Here is a 20,298-nt window from a genome sequence, read left to right on the forward strand (position 1 = left end):
AACAAGTGTGCGCCCTGACTAGCTCGAGCGGTCGTGTCCTACTGGTTTGTTTTCTACTCAAAGGTTTCGGTGCGTTGTGCGCAGCGTGCTGGCAGCTCTCATCATCATTCTGTGCCCGAGCGAGGTTATCAGCGGCACACCCTCACCCTTACCCTCACCCGCCCTCCTCCCCCGGGCAGCCTGTGGCGTGCATAATCACCTCTCCTTGCTGTCAGCAGACACACACACACACACACAGTCACACACAAACACACACAAACACACTGCTATTTCTCTGTGCTGTCAGCACACACACACACACACACACACACACACAGTCTCACACACACAGTCACACACTCACACACACACACACTGCCATTTCTCTGTGCTTACAGTACACACACGCGCACACACACACACACACACACACACACACACACATCTCTGTGCTGTCAGCCTTGTGTTTCATTATTGTTTCACACATCTGTGTTTTTAGCGCACCTGCGTTGGGGAGGAGGACGCCCCGCAGGTAGATTAGATTGGCATAGTATTAATAATACAAGGGGGGATCATTGCTGCAGATGTGGAGATATAAGGGGGTGGGGGTGTGTGTGAGTAGCTGTGAATACAAGATGATCCAGCACCTTCTCTTATCACATGCAAAGCAATTCAAAACTCTGAGGCACCATGAAGCACTTCTCAGATATCTCTTAAGGCAGAGCGCACGTGTTTGAATTTTAATTGTGCTCAAAGCCTTCGGAAGTGTTGATGTTTCTCTGTCCACCACTGTAAATCAAGTCTTATTCGAGCAGCTTTTAGGTGTCAAACAAAGACTTCTTTTATCATCCCTGGAGTCTCATTCTCCTGCAGTCTATTTTTGCTCCCCTTCATGAAGAGTGTGTTAAATTTAGCTGAACTGCATGTCAAGCTACGTCACATCTGAAACTCATGAGCTGCTGTCTGCCTGTCTGATCATCCATCTGCCTGTCTGCCTCCCTGTCTGTCTGTCTGTCTGTCTGTGTGTCTGTCAGGAGCTTCTGCGGTTCCCTAAGCTGCACGACTCGATCGTGGAGGTTGTGACGGGCCTGCTGAGGAAACGTCTGCCCATCACTAATGAAATGGTGAGTGAGTCAGACACCTCGACACCAGTCCCACTAAATTTGCCTGGAGGACAGCAAACATACCTGGGCTGTTTCATTTTCTCACTATCAATGTCATGAAGGATATTTCTCTGTCTGTGTGTCTGTGTGTCTGTGTGTGTGTGTGTGTGTGTGTGTGTGTGTGTGTGTGTGTGTGTGTGTGTGTGTGTGTGTGCGTCCATACGCGTGTATGCATGCATGTTGTGTGTGTGGACGTATGTGTGATATTTAGGTTCACAACCTGGTTGCTATCGAGCTGGCGTACATCAACACTAAGCACCCAGACTTCACAGACGCGGCACAGGTGTCGGCATCCGTCAACATCCAGCAGGTAGCGCCGTCTCCCCAGTAGGCCCTGGCGGTCTCCGCCGCTGTTTATTTAAGAGAGATTGCCCCCCTCCGTCTCCATCTGTCAGCCTGCCCAGAAGAGCTTTTTTTTTACCCCACTTGCTTTCATCTCGACCTCCCTCCGTCACTCTCCCATATCCTTTTTTTCCACTCTCCCTGTTTCTCTCTTCTCTCCTTAAATATCCTCTCTCCCTCCATTTTGCTTTCTCTCTCTCTCTCCCTCCCTCCCTCTCTCTCTCTCTCTCCCTCTGTTTAACTCAGTCTCTCTTTCCTTGTTTAACTCAATATCTCTCTCACTCTCTCTCTCTCTTAGCTTAACTCAGTCCCTCTCTCTCCCTCACTCTCTCTCTCTTTCCCTCTCTCTCTCTCTCCCTCTGTTTAACTCAGTCTCTCTTTCCCTGTTTAACTCAATATCTCTCTCACTCTCTCTCTCTTAGCTTAACTCAGTCCCTCTCTCTCCCTCACTCTCTCTCTCTCTCCCTCTCTCTCTCTCTCTCCCTCTGTTTAACTCAGTCTCTCTTTCCCTGTTTAACTCAATATCTCTCTCACTCTCTCTCTCTTAGCTTAACTCAGTCCCCCTCTCTCCCTCACTCTCTCTCTCTTTCCCTCTCTCTCTCTCTCCCTCTGTTTAACTCAGTCTCTCTTTCCCTGTTTAACTCAATATCTCTCTCACTCTCTCTCTCTTAGCTTAACTCAGTCCCTCTCTCTCCCTCACTCTCTCTCTCTCCCTCTCTCTCTCTCTCTCCCTCTGTTAGACTCAATCTCTCTCTCTCTCTCTCAGCTTAACTCAATCTCTCTCTCCCTCACTCTTTCCTGTCAGACTGAGCCGCTGGATGCAGGGAAGCGCTGGAAGAATGAGAAGGAGGACAAGGCTCCGGGGCAGGCCAAGGCCCCCGGCTCCGCTTTCAACAGCCCCACCAAAGCTGTCAATCTGCTGGACACGGTGAGCAAGGGCCGGCCACCCCACCGCCCCAAACTGAAATTCACAGATGCTGTCTTTGTTAAAACATCTCCATGCACTGGAACATGAAACAACTCAATTCAGTGCTTCACATGTTCTCATACATTAGCCTGAAAATATGCCATGCAGGAAGGCTGTGTCGATGATGGGGTAATTGTTGAAGGTGTCGCACTAGGAATTGGAATTTGGACGTGTTTTTTTATAACATTCATAAGTGAGATGCAGACATTTTCTCCAGCAAAGTTTGGTGCTTTTATCTATATGGTTTTGAATTGCTTGTGGGTGTATCATCTTTTTAAACTCGGACCTTGGGAAAACACTCTCTACAGTGATTCTACATCACTGCTGCTCGCTCAACCATGCAGATTCTTTTCAACTAACCGCAAAAAAACAGCGGCTGCTTATTACGGCGGTAATGGCTGTTAAAAGAAGAATTGCATGCTGGTGCAAAACACCCAAGAGAGGAGAAAGCGTTATTGGAGTGCGAGTCGGCTTCAGTTATCATGAGACAAGCTTTGAGAGGTGGATACAATTTTTTGTGAAAGACATGGGTATATAAGACACTGGAGTACCAGGCACAGAGGGAGAAGATGGGCTTAATTGGCCTGGGTTAGAGAGTGGACAAGGGAGGTCCTGGATTTATGTTTTTCTTGCTTCTTCTTCTTATTTTTCATTATTGTATTTATGCTTATTTATAAGGAATAATGAAGGAATGGTTGAGAACACAATAATTAAAATGACACACTTAAAAAGTGAGATGCAGCAAAAAGCCTGTATCTGTATGTAAGCTGATTCTGTTATTGCACCAGTCATGACTGAGGGACACTGTGTGTGTGTGTGTGTGTGTGTGTGTGTGTGTGTCTCAGGCGGTGCCCATCACACGGAAGCTGACCACTCGAGAGCAGCGAGACTGTGAGGTCATCCAGCGGCTCATCAAGTGCTACTTCCTCATCGTGCGCAAGAACATTCAGGACAGGTCAGTGGGCTGTCATGGGTCCCACAGGGTCACAGAGGATACAGCAGTTCTAGTAATGTCTTAACAAGTGCATTTGTGATCATCACCAAGCACACATTTGGTGGCTGTTCTGCCACATCTGTGATAAGGGCACCACAGTAGGAGGTGGGAAGAGGCATCTCAGCTGGTCACGCTGATAAGATAGTAATGGAGCGAGGTTTCTTGGGTTATTAATGATGGCCCCAAACCACAAACAATAGACACTGCAAAACAATAATAACATTTGAATGCGGGTGACATTAAGTGCAAGGTAATTACAAGCGTAACCCAGACAACTATCAATATCTAATAAACGTTACCCAGGCGACTATCAATGATAAACAAAGCACAAGCCCCGGAGACAGGGCGAGTCACAACTATTCTTTGAGGTGATATATACGTAGGGGTGTGAGCAGACGAGCTGCAGACGCAAGCGTTGTTAGTTTTGGGCTCTCACCTGGTTAGTAGTTTGACATGGCAAAAGCTGATGTCAGTCAAGCTGTCTCCGCTGGCAAGTAAAGATGGACTTTAAAGCTGGGAGCCGGCAGGAAGCTCCAATCACCGCTGAGCTCGACAGAGCAGGCAATTATGCTGTCAGCAGTGTCTTAGGAACACACAGCCATGCAGAGACAAGAAAACACAAGGCGCTAGAAAGATTTACGACACTCGCAACGTAGCGTTGAGAATGCTAACACTGAGAAAGCTTCTTGAATTTATCAAGACATAAATTATTCAACGCTGCCATGTGGTTTGACCTTAAGCACTCTGTGTTGAGTAGTCATCATTGGGCTGTGACAGGGCTGTGTAGTTACAGTCTGAGCATGCGACCAAGGAAGCACACGGTTGAAGATGTGTCAACGAGTACGCATTATAGAACTATGATCTGACACATACGGAGAAGAAAAAAAATGTATGTCTTTGGATCTCATGTCGCTAGGAATGTTTATATATATGGCAGGACTAGCAATAAATAGTACGTTTTATTGATGTTTAAATTTAAAGCTATGTCACCTCGTCCACCCTCTCAGTTATGGTCTGCATGGTCCCCTTTCAGAGCTCCAAAGGCCTGTCCTGTTTTCCTCCTCTCTGTCCCCCTCTGATTCATTACTTGTCCTGACCCCGTGCGCTCCTCCTGTCCAGTTGATGAGTTTCATTAATCGGCTTCGCTTCGTTAAAATTCTCCAGGAGCACTCTGACTGAGGAGTGATTTTTGTTCTTGGCCCGGTCTTGTGTGCCCACAGAAAGGGTAGGAGATGAAGCTGGAGCTGGAGCTGGAGGTTGTTGTGCAATATTGCTGTCCTAATATGAGCAAATGATGGGCATACTGGACGGCAGTCTCTGTTAGCATATGTGTTGGACTCAGATGAAAGTGCCACAGGAGAATACTGGTTTGAGGACCATCGTGATCACACAACTAATGGGTGTCACTATGTGTCTGTGTGTGTGTGTTTGTGTTTGTGTTTGTGTGTGTGTGTGTGTGTGTGTGTGTGTGTGTGTGTGTGTGTGTGTGTAGTGTTCCGAAGACGGTCATGCACTTCCTGGTGAACCACGTGAAAGAGCGACTGCAGAGTGAGCTGGTGGGGCAGCTGTACAAGTTGCCGCTGCTGGAGAACCTTCTCATAGAGTCGCAAGACACCGCCCAGCAGAGGACTGAGGTCGCCCAGATGCTGGAGGTAATGTCCTGTCTGTGTGTGTGTGAGTTTATGTTGGTTGTGCATGTGTTAGAATGTATATCTCATATTTGTGTGTGTGTGTGTGTGTGTGTTAATATAGATCTCATAATTGTGTGTGTCTGTGAGTGAGAGAGAGAGTGCCTGTCTTTCTCTGCATTTCTTAGTGTGTGTGTGTGTGTGTGTGTTTCAGCCGAGGTGTGTTTGTATGTCAGCTTATAATTACATAGTTGGTATGGCCATTCAAGTGCCATTCAAATGTTTTTATTTCCATGTAGCCATGTTAATTAGCCTTTGTCCTTGGATGGGCTAGCTTGTTATTTAAATGGACTGTCTTCATTGTTCCACCACTGAATAGACTTATTTGTCTGTTATGCAATCTGTTGGAATTTCTGTTATGCAGGTCAATGGTAATATTTCCTGGGCTAGAACAAGGTGGGTGTTGGGAGTGTGGATATTAAATGAGCTAGGGCTGTTGTATAACTATATAATTGGCCAAATTCACAACCCTCTTTTCAAATGTGAGATATACTGTACATTTGAGGCAGGAAACAACAGTGTTTGACCTTCACAGGATAGCAGTTCCCTGTACTGAACTGTGTTTAATTAAGTATACCCAGGTGAATTCAGATTTCCATTAAATGGTACCTTTACTTTAGGGTGCATCAAAAAACACAGTTCCAGCATATTGATCTGTCTGGGTGCTCAAAGTGTTACCATCCATGCAAAAACAATAAATGCTAAATATTTTTGCGATACGTGGTGTTCTAGAGATGGAACGGCACATCAGCTTTTACCCATTTTTGACATCGTTCTCTGGTGCCACTTTGAGCTTTGGTTTCAATGTTTGGTTTCAAGAAGAACTAGAATATGCATGTCCTGAAGGAAATACCAGTGCAAAATTTAAGATATATATTTTTTTTTTAAAAAGGCCATTTTCATATTTTTCTCATGCTGCGTTCCACCTCTTAAACTCAATGAATTTTCCCAAAACTTTGCAAAAGTCATTTTTATGTGTGTCCGAACAAAATTCAACCCCAGACGGTTCAATATGTTGAGATTTCATTTTTGCATTGCAATTTGATGCACCCTACCTTACATGTGCTCTCATCATTGTTCCACCAATGAATGCAGTTAGGTGTCCATTATGCAATTTTCCTTCTGACCTTAATTCCCTTCCTTGCTCTTTCTTTCTTTCTTTCTTTCTTTCTTTCTCTCTCTCTCTCTCTCTCTCCATCTTTTTTGCCATGTTTTCTTTTTTCTTTCTCAGGCCCTCCAGAAAGCCAGCAACATCATCTCAGAGATCAGAGAGACTCACCTGTGGTAGCCAAACAAACAGACCGTCCTAGAGTATGTGTTTACACATGCAGATGTGTGTGTGCGTGTCTGTGTGCGTGTCTGTGTGCGTGTCTGTGTGCGTGTGTGTGTGTGTAGCGAGCATATGTGTGTGTGTGTGTGTGTGTTTGTAGTGAGCATATGCTGTCAACACTAGACATAAAACAATATTTGCACATCAAGCAGCCATGCATATCTAATCATGGGGCATTGGTCAGTGAAATCAGGACCCTTTGATGTTTTTCCTTACTTTGAAAATGAATTGGGACTAACACACATACACACAGACACGCACACTCATTCACACTTGTGCGCACACACACACACACACTCCAGTCAGCAGAAGCGAAGAGAAGGGTGTGGAGCACGGAGGGATTTATTGAGCTAGGTGAGCCAAGGCACCCTCGTTGGACCAACAACACTTAAGTTATAGACCAAGGGTGCATTTAATTCTTTCCACACAAATGGAAATGTTAAAGCGAAAGTAATGACGAAAGACCCAAACACAAGGTAGTGTCACGGTTTGCTGTGCCCCATCCGTGCCCTGATATAACTTACTGTCCACCATTCTGCACATTCACTCAGCCACAACAGAACGAAAGCTTCCGAGAGTCTATTATCAGTCGGCTGGATCAGCGTTATTTCTGTTCTGTAACCGTCGGGTCATTAGATTGTACTTGTAAATATAATCTAACGTGGTGTCAAATATATTGATAAAGTTAGTATGTATGTATCTGAACGTCCTGAAGATCCAACTTCAGGTTTTGTGTGTGTGTGCGCGAGTGTGTGTTTTTCATTGATTAAATGTCTATTTATGGGAGACTGGTTAATAGAATATGGTACGCTAGCGGAGCGGTTTGCAGCTATTTTGGTCGGAGCGCATTTTCTGGATGAGGGGAGCGTAATGAGGATCGTCAGTCATCATTAGGGCATCTCAGTTGTTCCTCGGGGACCGACAAAGTCCAGGGGAGGGAGATGACCAACCGTAGAAGGAGAATCTTCCCGCAACGAGAGGAACGTCCCACGCGTACAGGTTAATTGGTCCGTAGTGTGAAGGGCGCCAAAGAGACGATTCAGCACAGCCCACAGCTGAAGGAGTTATGGCTAAGGCTTGCTAGTTGCCAGGTGAGGGCATTTGAGAACAGCAGTGAGTTAATTGGATGGGTTAGTAGTGCTCTAAACGTAAGTTATAGTCTTTGGAGATGTCTGTGTTTAGGGAAACGAGGTTGCAATCATATTAAAGAAACGCTTTTTCACTCTTTAACTGTGAAGTGAAATGTGTAGTGTAGATCCGTCACTGGGGTCTGGTTTGGGATCTCGCTCAGCAGCCATCATAGATAAACACAAAGAGTTTGGTTTGTTTTCTTCTGCACGTCGTGTTGTCTGTTTATGTGAAAGGCGGGACTTGCTTCTTTTGTAGTTCTGCTTGTTCTTGTGAGGCTCCCTCACTGAATGCATTAAGGGGATTGGTAGTTTGGCAGGGAGCCTGTGAGTCTGTCTCTGCGTGGTGTTCCCTGTTGAGCAGACCCCTGGACCTCAGAGAACAGAAACAGGTCACCCTTCCTTCACAAGGTTGTCCCCCATCTCTCACGTGTGTGCGTGTGTGTGCGTGTGTGTGTGTAAAAGAGCCAGAGAAGTAGATTGGCTGTGCATGTTCAGCCGAATCATCTTCTATTTAGATATCTCAAAGTGAGGTTATAATCTTGCCCTCAGCCTTGTCCTTCATTCGTGACCCCTGAGTGGGTGTGTTGCACTTAAAAAGAAAAGTGCAAGTGTTTTTATGTGTGTATGTGTGTGTGTGCGCACGGTTGCTTTCCGGCAAATTGGATACAGGGAGGCAACTCTCGTCCCACGTCTGTGACAAACATCCTGAATCTTTCCCTCTTTCCCTTTCCTCTCTCCCTCTCTCTCTCTCTCTCTTTCCATATCCCTCTTTCTCTCTGTTTTTCTCTTTTGCTCTCTCTCTTTCTCTTCTCTGATTCTCTCTCTCTCACTGCGCTTGCCCCCCAAAGACCGTCCCAGAGAAAAGTCTTTGTTGATGCGTGTGCTGTTGCTGCCGTCATTCGTTCAGGGAAGCAATGGGGAAATGAGACCAAAACGAAACAAAAGAAAAGCACTGAGAAGCACTGCCCTGTGTGGAGGGCATCAAGAGGACAGTGTGCAAACATCATGGGACTCAAGTCTTGGAGAGTGTGCAGATGTGTTTGTGTGTAAATGTATGCCACGTGTGTTTGTGATTGAGTAGAAGAGAGAATGTGTGGTGTGTTTTTGTATATTTCTGAATTATATTTTACACATAACATTGCCTGAAAGTTCTTGCCTGCCAATATTATTTTGTTTACTTGTTTGTTTGTCATACATACATGTGTAATATCTGCTGTAGAGAGAGAATAAAGTCTAATGTGAACAACATCTTCAGACTTTTGTGACTGATTCCTGCAGGTTAAAAACACGCGAGTATCAAAGAAACAAATGCCTTCTTTATAATTCTCTGTGATGTTTGGTTTCCTCATTAAAGTCTCATCATGCAATTAGACCCATTTATCTATCGAAAACCAATGCCCATGTTCTCTTCTGTTCCTGTTATTCATTTTTCAGATAGTAGAACTGGAGTCCCAGTGGTATGAGAACACAGTGAACACAATGATTCCCCTTACCATTATCTAAACGAAATTACACAACACTAGCTTTACAAGGACACTGGGCAGAGTAACAGGAATACCAAGTGTACAGACAACCATTCAGTGGATGAAAATGGCAGAGACAGACACCAAATCCATTTGTTGTTAAAAGCCAAACTAAAGGAATTGAAGTCATTCTAATCAAAGCACATGATTCTGTAACTTTCTCTATCAGATTATCAGAAGCATTGATAAGATTATGTCCCGCTGGTGGGCAAAATAAGAAAGGAATGACCTTATGCTGGTTCTTCAAAGCACACAAGCCTTTAAGATAGAACCGGAGTGTTGACACTAATTTCCTGTTAGGTCCATTCGCTATCCGAGGCAGGATCTGATAAAACAATCAGTCCTGGAAACGAGAAGTCCATCACTCACTCCAAGCTTACCCCACCTCTTTTTCGCCCTCCTGCCTCTCTCTCTCTCCCTCTCTGTTCTTTCTCTCATTTCTCTCACTTTCTCAAACACTGACAGTATCCACACACAGTATGCAGCAGCACGACTTCCAACAGTGCTGGCAATTAATCACACCTGACTCTCACGACATCAGCTACAGCAAAGCGGTTTCAGTGGAAATGTAATTACAGCTTGCAAAACAAATATGTAGCCGAGCCGCCGTGCATTATGATAAGGGCCGCCCTGTGAGAGGAGAGACGAGGTGTGAAGCACTCTGAACTTTAAATGCGGGAGACTTGGAGCACAGCCTCACGTAGCCTTTGGTTGACTGAGAGAGAGAGGAGGGGATTATGATTCTAGTGACACAGACAGCCACCAGAGAGTTGGGGTTACTACTTTTTTTTTTTTGGCTTCATAGGGTTCCACACATGTCTTGAGAGGCCTAAGAAGTACTTGAAGTACTTCTAAGGACTTGAAAGTCAGTGAAGCACTGAAAGGGGCTTGGATTTTCTGTCAAATGCTGTGTTAAATTGTAATGAGTTGTCAGTCGTTGGGGTGTGCAGGGTGAACTGGTCTCATTGCTCAGACTCAGCCACCAGGAGGCATTGATCTGCACTTTGTGTGCAGTATTGGCAAATGGTATTGGTGAGTGTAAGCGCATGTGTTATGTCAGAATTAAACACACACAAAAAATGGAATTAAGCTTGTGTTTGAAATCCTTAAATGTGATGTTGCTGAAATTAATCAAACCTTGAATTGAAGAAAACAGTACAAACTGTCATTACCAGTGTCAGAAACACATTTTGACTATTTTGGTACATACACCTGAAAGCATCGCAAAAAAAACACCATGGCCCCATTAACTGTGAGTCCAGGAAGTGTTCTGTCATGATATGGTAATCTCTCCGAGGGATGTTTTTACGTTCCAGAGGGAGTAGCACCCTAGCGTTCTCCCTGGATGCTAACCAAGCGGTTTCCCAGCTGTAGAATGCAGGCTCCTGCCTGCCTGTTACCCCCAGAGATCACTCTCTGCAGGGTACATCAAAGGTATAAAGTTCTGATGAGAATTGCGAAAAGGGTTTCAGCTGCATCCCTGACAGTCTGAAGAGGCTCTGGAGGCCAGACTCTGACTTCAAACACAGGCCGATCTTCAGTGACTGGCATCCTGGCTAGGAGGAACCCTTGAGTCCATCCAGATTTGTCAGGCTTTGGCCCCTGTTTTGCTGTTGTACAGTTTTTACCTCACGAAGTATCAGTCCAGCGTCCTCGAACAAAACAGGCCCATTGATTTAATCTGCTAATTGTGAACTCAGGCCAACTCAAATCTGGCTTCCGTAGGTCAAGCCTGGCTTTCTTTCTACCAGAGCAGAATCGAAAATCAGCCGGAAGCAGTTTCATTCAAACTGCCTGCCGTTGTTATGGAGATCGATTCAAACCAGCTGGTACTGAAAGAAAAGTAAATCAAACCTTTAGAAGAGAGGAAATCACTTTGGAGGAAGTTTCTGTTGAGCTGTTGGCCCACAGGATTTGCTTTCCTTAGTTCCAGAGTCTGCACATAATTAAAGCCTCACCTAACACCTCACCTAACACTGTCACAGGGAAGAGGGAGAGGAGAGCCAGCATAATAAGGAAAGTTTGAAGCACAACAACACCTCGGACGTGGATTGATGTGTTTTAAATGTTTCATATTGTTCATGTCGTTTCATATTTCATGATGTTCTGATGGGCTCCTGAGCTTCCGCAGTAGGACAAATAAACACAAGAGTTATCACACATTATGAATCAAAACATACTGTCATATAGGAGTAGCATACCAACAGCTGCCACAAACGTCTTTGCCAATGTTACCCTTCAGAGCCATTTTCGTCATCCCCCCCCCCCCCCTGTGTGCAGACTGTATTATTTATTCTATCATACCAAGCCTCTTGACTTCCCATTTTGATGCATATTGCACAATCAAAGTTATATAGCACAGAACAAAAAAAAGACTTTTAAGCCACGCTCAAAGTGGAAAATTACCTCAATTTCTCACCGGCACCCAGGCACGACGGCTGGTATCGAGGGCAAGTCTGTCAGTGGAGCGAAAATTGATTTCGGCTTGATTTTGGTGGATCTCAGTGTGGCACGGGGGGGACTCAGCATTTTATTTTTGCCCTCCTCATCATCCTTTCATGTGGTGGGTACTTTTATCCAGCGCGTTTCCCAGACGTCCCAGCTCACTCATGCAGCAGACTCACTCTCTCAGCAGTAAGCCTTTTAGTGGCAGCGTTTTTTTTTTTGGGTCCCTTAAAGCACAGCACGTCAAACATTATTTTCAAGATTCAGTGGTTCTGAAGGCGTGGGCTGCCGCTGTGCTGGGAAATAGGGGCCCGTGCTTGCGTAATTTCATCAGGTTCTGGTGATATATAAAACAACTAAACAGGCTTGACATCTAACATTTGTAGCCATGTATTATGCTGTTTGTTCTCTGTTCTCTGATGGCTTTCTTGATGAGAGGGATGCGTGATTCAATTCCCACAGGGTTGAGACAGACGTTATCTTGCCACACCATATAAATAGTGGTGCTAATGCTGAAATAGCAGAAACAGTGATGGAATAGAATGTTAATTAATACATATTCAATTATCATTAGATATTGAACATGTCAACATGTTTGTGCATTGTTATAGCTTAGAACTGTCAATGGCAAATGGCAAGTTATGCCAACAGCAGTCTTTGTATTTGTTTAGGACACTCAGGTCGTACACTGCTACTTCCTACTTCAACTGTGGAGTGAAATCAATACAAATGAATTATACGAATAAATACTCAACACCATTCTGCTCAGTTTTCCGGCTTTTGTGGTGTGACAATTCCCAGTTCCCTGTTTGCAGCGTGATTATGCAGAGGTAGGCACGGCACAGTATGGCAGTGGTCAGTGTGCGTGGCACAGGATCGCAGGATAACAGGAACAATGTACCCACCTGCACTGTAACTGCGTCATAGCCCAGCAGAGCTCGCATGGCACAACAACAAGTCACTAATAAACAGTCTACCATGCATGTATGATGTGTTAATGTGATGAGCACCTTGTCGCCTCTCCTTGACAGCACAGTTCTCACTGTGATGAGATCTAGCAGCAATTAGTAAGTGTGGTTATAAAGATTTAATAATATGCTTCACAATCTTTCCTCTTTAACACATTTATAAATAATCTAGTGGTTGACCATAGTGGTGCTTTTTTACTTCCCTCGGTCTGAAGTTGTATTATTTATCGCCATTAGGCACTGTTTCATTTGTTTGGTCTTAAATGGGGCTTGTCAGTGTCACTGAGATATAGTGGAGAGGCCAGAGACTGGGTGTGTGTCACGTTGTCCGATTCGCCCCCGTAATTCACCGAAATCACTAGATACCTAGTGTACATTCCATTTCTCACTGAAAAACCTACATTCCACACCATGACTGTGTGTATGTGTGTTGAGTGCATTGTGTGTGAGTGTGTGTGTTGAGCGCAGTGTTTGTGTGCGCCTCTGTGTGTGTGATTATGTGTGTGTCAGAGGGGAGGGAGCGAAGCGGTCATGCGATCCTTGGCAAATTGGCCGTGTTTGACTTGAATATAGACAGTTCAATTATAGCTGGGGTATAACAGTTAAATAAATCTCTTAAGCCCCACCGTGGCATAATAAATAACCTTCACCCTTGAAATCCAGGCACTAATTCGCCCTGGCATCGCCACTGAATGTATAAAGACCTGGCTGTGACATACACCTCTTCATCAGTCTTCCCTCTAACCTGCCAGAGACAAATACAGAAGCATGATGTGTGTGTGTATCTGTGTTTGTGTGTTTTTTAGTCTATGTCCTACTGCCACGAAGGGACAATGTTCAGAGGAAAAGATTATTTTGTGATGCAGACCCATTATGAAAAGACAGCAGCATGAACACCTGCATTCATAGTTTATTATTATGATCACAAATGCTGCTTCTCCCCAATCTCTCTCCTACTCTCTTGCTTTGTGCCCCTATCTATTTCCCTCTCTCTCCATCCATCTCTCTGTCTCTCCCTCGCATACACACACACACACACACACACACACACACACACACACACAGCTTTCAAGACTATACCATCCTCACGCTCTACAACGAGAAGGGGGGGAGCCCAGCTATCTGTCAACCGAGTCAACAAATTGCTAGCTGTTGATCATTCAGAAGGTTATGAAAACCGTCCTTATCCCCCAGGAGCCTTCGATCCCCTAGCCTGGCTCCCTGGCTGCCTCCCCCCATCCACCTGAGCCCGTCCTGGGTGGTTAGGTGCCCAGGGGCCCCCTACCCCCTCCAGTCAGCGGAGGTTGGACCCGTCTGGATGGGAGTATGAACAAAGGCATGAGGAAAGAGAGGAGAGCGGAGCAGAGCTGCCGAACGAATGTGAGAACTCACACCAGCACGCGCATGCTGGCTGCTTCTGTCGCCACGACAACCACACATAGATGACTCAGAGATTAAGCGAAAAAAGGGGGAAAAAACACATGGAATTACTTTAGAAGGGGAAAGTAAAGGCAAGAAGAGAAAAGAGACAGGGGAGGAAATGACCCAAAGTGTTAAGACAAGAGAGTGAAGCCTCAGTTGCTACGAACCACGAATATTAAGTGTTTATATTTCATTTCCAGAAATAGCTGCACTAAAAAAAAAATTAAAAAAATGTGAAAGCAACAAAGAGTGTTAAAGAAGGTTTGGTATTTTCAAATTCATCACAAGAGGAACAAAACACAAAGACGAGGGGACCACTCAGCACTCTATCAACTTCTCCACACGCTGGTAAGACCTAATTCAATCACATTTCTCATTGTTTTTTCTTTCCTATGACACTTTTCTTTATAGGCAACTTGTTATTCATTAATAATGAAAAACAATGACAAACAGTAAAATCCACACAATCCAAACCATATCTGGGAATGTGAAATGTGTTTTTCTCTTCATTTTCTGGTTAAGGTTTTTTTTTTGTCTATCCAGTGAGAAATTGCTTTAATTTATTAAGACAAAAGCAGCTGGTGGCAGCAAGCAGAGCTCCCATCCAAAAGCCCCTCTTCTTAAAACATGTGGGCTGTACTGTAAGACACGGCAGAAGGACAAAATCCGTCATAGACGCCCCTGAGGAGCGGTCTCCGAGGCTCGGGCTCTCCAGTGGTGGAATCTATACAGGAGAGCTTGCCATCAGGCTCCAGGTTACTTAGATCAATGTGCTTCCGAAGGCCACATGGACCTGGAGTGCCTATCTGGCAAGCAGGAAACAAACACGGCAACGCAATCACACACAAAATCACACACAGAAACACACACACACACACACACACACACACAGACGCATGCGTGCACACACACACATACGCACACATACGCACAAACAAACACTCACACAAACACAAAAACAAACACCCACACAAAAGAAACACATGCACAAAAACATGCATACATACACTCACACAAACTTACAACCATACACACTTATGTACACACACACACACACACACACACACACACACAGGCAAACAAAAAAAATCATACATACACTCACCCAAACATACATACATACGTACGCACTCACACACACAGAGAAACAAACACACACGTGTATATTCCCCATTGTGAGCCTTAATGTGGCAGCTGTCTCTCAGTGGACGCCGTGTACTCGTGCCAGGGAATCCTGCCAGCATGTGGGGAAAATTGTCCAATTTTGAGTGACAGCATGTGAAATGGAGTGTGTCACTGTGATTTTCCTAAAGCATAAAGTTGGACAGCCCTACAAACCCACAGGAGGAAAGTTGAAGGAGGGTGGAGGAATGTGACACACACAGAGAGTGTTGCCTGTGGCGCTTGCTCATGCATAAACTATGCCTTCCCGGGGAGCACGATTGAGATTAATGCACCCTCAAATGATGGTGTGTGTCTAGTGAATGTACATCAAATTGAAATCTGCGGGAAGCAGGAAAAGGTGTGTGTGTGTGCATGTGTGTGTGTATCTGTGTGTGTGCATGTGTTTGTGTGTGCGTGCGTGTTTGTGTGTGTGTATCTGTGTTTGAGTGTGTGTGCATGCGAGTGTGTGTATGTGTGTGTGTGTGTGTGTTTCTGTGTGTGCGCATGTGTTTGATGTGTTTGTGTGGGTGTGTGTGTGTGTGTATGTGTGTGTGTGTGTGTGTGTGTGTGCATGTGTTTGATGTGTGTGTGTGTGTGCGCACGTGAGAGTGCGTGTGAGTGTGCGTGTGTATGTGGGTGTGTGTGTATCTGTGTGAGTGTGTGTTTGTGTTTGTGGGGGGGGGGGTATCCATACTGGATGAGGGGATGAGGTGGAGGTGCAGAGAGGATGAAGAGAAGAGAGGCAGGAGTGTTGTGGAGGGTGGGGGGTCTATTTTTAGCTGCTGTCTGAAGAGAAGGTTATGTATCCGGCTACAGGCACATTGGAGAGAAAAACACAATTTAATATAAAGCATGACGCACACTGAACTGCTATGGTAATGGCAAGGGGATGCGTAACTGAATTAGTAATTAAAACTCTAAATATCAAATTACAACCTAAATATGCAATCAACCTGGAGTTAATGCCGTTTTCATTAGATTCATTACTTTACTTTTCTGTACGACCGCTCAGCAAAACAAAATGTGTTATGATTTGCACTATTTGGATCATTTGATTGCTGCTGTAATTTACACCAGATAAATCCAATACTTGTCATTATCCCGCTATCTGATGAGGCCTGGACTCTGTGATGTTCAAGCTGCAGTGGAGATCACTCTCTCCTCTGTGCGTGGTTTCATCACAGTTAAGCAAACAAATCAGCCCTGCACTCACAGCCAATCAGCCGACAGGGACTCATACTGACTTTTGTGCTTAGGGATAAATATGTAAATCCTGTGTACAGTTGAAATCAAAAGTAAATGGCGGTGATTTATTAATGCTATCTGTTCACACATGCAAATACGGGAAAGCAATCTCAGATAAGCTGCTGAAGGTCTCTCACAGCCCATAGCTGATGAGGGTTTACGCGGCTCCTATTGAAAGCGTGATGTGATTAATATCAGTTTACGCATACGTGCTCCTAACGCTTGCCTTGCATCGGGTTTCACACCCGTCCACACAACATTTCTATGGCTCCAGGTAATTATTTATATTCATCTGCAGAAGCCACAAGAAGACAAACAATAATATGCTTGTTTCCGCCTGCGTTATTTTCCGTTACTTAAACAGATTGAGACACCAAAGAAAAGCAAGGATTTTTCTTTTCTCCATCAGGAAGCAGGAATGTGGTCATCGGGGATGTGGCTCAGACAATGCATGTCCTCTGTGTTGAATTCAGAAGTGCATTGACTGCCACAGACCGCAGGCTTGGATGGAAATTGGTGTTGTCATCTTTGGCATGAGTAAAATCTGTGTAGAACTGATGCAACATGGAAAATGAATTAGTGGTAAACAAGACAAACGAGGGGCCCCGCCACAGCAGTGCCAAAGCAATGGGCCTACTGCTCTACAATAGAGAAGAGCAGTTCCATCACATTTGAATTGAGTTCGCACAAACACACACACACACACACACACAAACACAAACACACACACACACACACAAACACAAACACACACACACACACATGCGATCACACACATGCAATCACACACACGCAAGCACGCACGTACGCACTTCACTTCACTCCATTTCATTTCATTCACAGTGTAGACAATTTTCTCAATATAAAAGTCCCCACCAGACAGCCCAGGCCTGTCCCCAGCCATAGCTTGGAATAAAATCCAAACCCTGAAACAAATGAGGAGGGAATCCTCCGTAGGTATAAGACATAATGCACATTTCAAGCCTCACAGCCCCTGAGTATAGAGGCTTTGCAGCAGCTGGATAACACTTGCCTGCTCCAGGTTCTGTTTTCCAGCCCTGTCTATATTCTGCTGATCAGAATTCAGAATGAGGGCTCACTTTATCTGGAGGATATAGGATTCCAATTGGCCGTGAATCAGCATACATTAAGCCACTTGAAAATCACACATACTTTAAGGACAACGAGACAATGGACAGATGTTTGCTGCGTCAAAATTAATTCTATGTCAGTGCGTCTTCATAGTTTGCAAGTCTGTCGGTCTGTCTGTGTGTGCATGTGTGTGTGTTTGTGTGTGGGGGGGGGGTGCACGCACGTGTGAGTGTGTGCTGTGAGTGAGTGTGTGTGTGTGTGCTGTGAGTACAGAGCGAGTAGTGAGAAGGGAAGAGAGAGAGAGTTAGACAGGTAGAGAGAGAGAGAAAAGTGGAGTGAGAGAGAGACACTATGAGTATGTATCTAATACTGTATGTAAGGAGACCCACACCAGCTTCACAGGGGCCACAGGCGCAGCCAACAGAACAGCGCAGACTGCCAGATTTGTTCAACTGCCTAATTGCCATTCAAAGGTCCACATCTTTTCAAACATCTTCTCCAAAGGCAAGAGAGAAGGCAGTGCATCAATTACACTTGGTTTTTTATGGCATTGTTGAACTTGAGCTGAGAACCACGTAACTCAAGTCTGTGCGCCATAAATACTGGATATCCATACCCTTATTGAATCCAATTCCCTTATCCTTTGGGAGTCGGCCATATTGACTGAACATATAAAATATGTGGAGTCCAGCCACAGGGAAAGTTCCTGTTTAATGCCCGCCATTCATTTGCCTCCGTACATGGACTCTTGAATGTCGAAACAAAAAATAATATGACTGTGTAAACGCAACCACTTCAATGGTTAAAGTAAATGTCCTTAGTTTGCAAGATCTGTATTCTCCTTCTGCTCGCTCTCTCTCTCTCTCTCTCTCTCTCTCTCTCTCTCTCTTTCTCTCTCTCTCTCTCTCACTCTATCACTCTCTCTCACTCTCACTCTCACTCTCACTCTCTCCCTCTCTCTCTCTCTCTCTCTCTCTCTCTCTCTTCACCTTTTTCATGCTAGGTAATCACCCCCTTAGCAGATTTGACGTAGCAATAATTGAAACAGGGCAAAGAGCAGCTCTTTTGAGGAGAGGAGACTCCCTCCTAAAACAGCTGGGAAGCCAGTTCCCTCCTGTTTCACTTCCCCTGGTGGATTTAATGAACACTCCTGCTTTCATGCTCACTGAGGGCACAGGGAGAAAGAGACAAAGAGAGAGAGAGAGAGAAAGAGTGAGAGAGACCAAGAGAAAGAGAAAAAAGAGAGACAGAGAGAGAAGCGTAGTTGAGATGTTGCTGTGCCAGATGGATTTTTCCCACTGTAAGCAGCATGGTCCTTCATGCATGCGCTTGCCTCTCTCAGCACTGACATCGCCTGCTCGCGCTCATAATTAATGTCCTTATTATATTCCCTATGAAAGTCACAAATCCTTCCCACCCACACACACACACACACACCCTCCCAGGTGCTTTATGTTTCCTGGTAGATTGCGCTCCCTTGGCAGATCCATAGCTGTAATTTGCCTGATAGTGCAGGCGGCATCTCTGCGCTCGTTCAGACACCGTGTCCCGTGTACTCGATCGCCTGTCCAAACGGCCATTATCACCCCAACACGCCGCACTGCTGCGCTAAGCACTGAGTCTGCATAACACACAGTGATGAATAGCGGGAGGCATGTGAGGCCAGCAGGGTGCATCTCCTGCGACGTGCCAAAACTTGTTGACTATATCCAACAACATTGAAAGCTTCTTTACCTTTACAAGAGCTTCAATGCAACCATGACTATAATCTACATAATGGCCATTAAAAAGACAGAATATGTCACAATAAAGCCAGCAAAATGTGAATTTAAATGTCATGAAAGAGCATAGTCATTTGTGTAATTGCTTTAGTTCTTTTCAACATTTTGTTGTAATTGTAAGTTTTAGCACATTTACAAAGGTTGTAAAAAAATGGCTTGAAAAACCACTCTCTGACAGGCTGAGCTACAGCACAGTCACAGCCTGATGAGCCACCACTTGAGAATGAATAGCATAGCGCCGCTACGCTGGTGTCTGCGTGGATTGCCTCATTAGCGTTTAGATGGAGAGCGCCGAGTCCGCACCTCTCACTTTCTCCCGGCGCTCCTCAAAGACGAGCCAAAATCGTCTAATGGATTTGTCCTCTGGTGCCACGCTGGGACCCTGGTAGCCAGATGCTAGACGGCACCAGCAGATGTTGGGCTGCTCTCTCAGTAGACCAAGTAACGGGCAGCCACGCCACGCCACTCCTGCCTGCCACGACCTCAGCAATGTCGTTCTGCCATCACCCGGCTGAGAGCAAGCCACTCAAACGCGCAGCTTTATTCATTTTACGATTAATTGCATTTTTGTTTTAAAGCATACTTGACCGTAACCTTTTGTGCCAGGACACAAGCTATGTAGTTCAATGTTGTAGTGATGTATGGAAGTTTTCACAGACTGGCAACTTTGTTCTCGCCTCAAGGCCTTAACCGGAATACTAATTATTAGCCCTGCTGCAAAGAGTGCCTTCACCAAACACCAAGCATCCATCGATCCACTCAGAGAGGGCCTTCTAATCTAGGCAGTAGAATATTCAGTGTCCACAGAGGAGGACGAGGGACACATGGGGATTTATCTGTCTTGCGTCGCAACACTGTTTTCCTCCTAAAGTCAATATGCCTTTTGACTTTCAAACTAAAGTTTCTGCTATGGCACAGAGCTAGGTATTTGTAGGTATTCCCACTCCCGGTTTGAGCATATGGTCAATTTCCAAACACAGTGTGTAATAATTTCTCGTATCTATTGATTACATTCATTTTTTCTCACCTCTCAGCAAACCTGACTATACCTGACACACACACAAA

General features: G+C 45.0%; 1 protein-coding gene across 1 annotated transcript in view; it reads left to right on the forward strand.

Moving 5' to 3' along the window:
- Positions 1-8,732, forward strand: part of LOC308376174 (dynamin-1-like protein) — a 21,804-nt gene extending 13,072 nt beyond the window's left edge. The window contains exons 13-18 of the mRNA XM_080852450.1: positions 1,014-1,103; positions 1,354-1,452; positions 2,290-2,412; positions 3,297-3,406; positions 4,938-5,097; positions 6,365-8,732. Coding sequence (XP_080708576.1) covers positions 1,014-1,103; positions 1,354-1,452; positions 2,290-2,412; positions 3,297-3,406; positions 4,938-5,097; positions 6,365-6,421 — 639 coding nt within the window. The 3' untranslated portion in view covers positions 6,422-8,732. The remainder of the gene's footprint in view (positions 1-1,013; positions 1,104-1,353; positions 1,453-2,289; positions 2,413-3,296; positions 3,407-4,937; positions 5,098-6,364) is intronic.
- Positions 8,733-20,298: the final 11,566 nt, after the last annotated feature.

The sequence above is a fragment of the Sprattus sprattus genome, assembly GCF_963457725.1.
Source record: "Sprattus sprattus genome assembly, chromosome: 15".
Taxonomy (NCBI): Eukaryota; Metazoa; Chordata; class Actinopteri; order Clupeiformes; family Clupeidae; genus Sprattus; species Sprattus sprattus.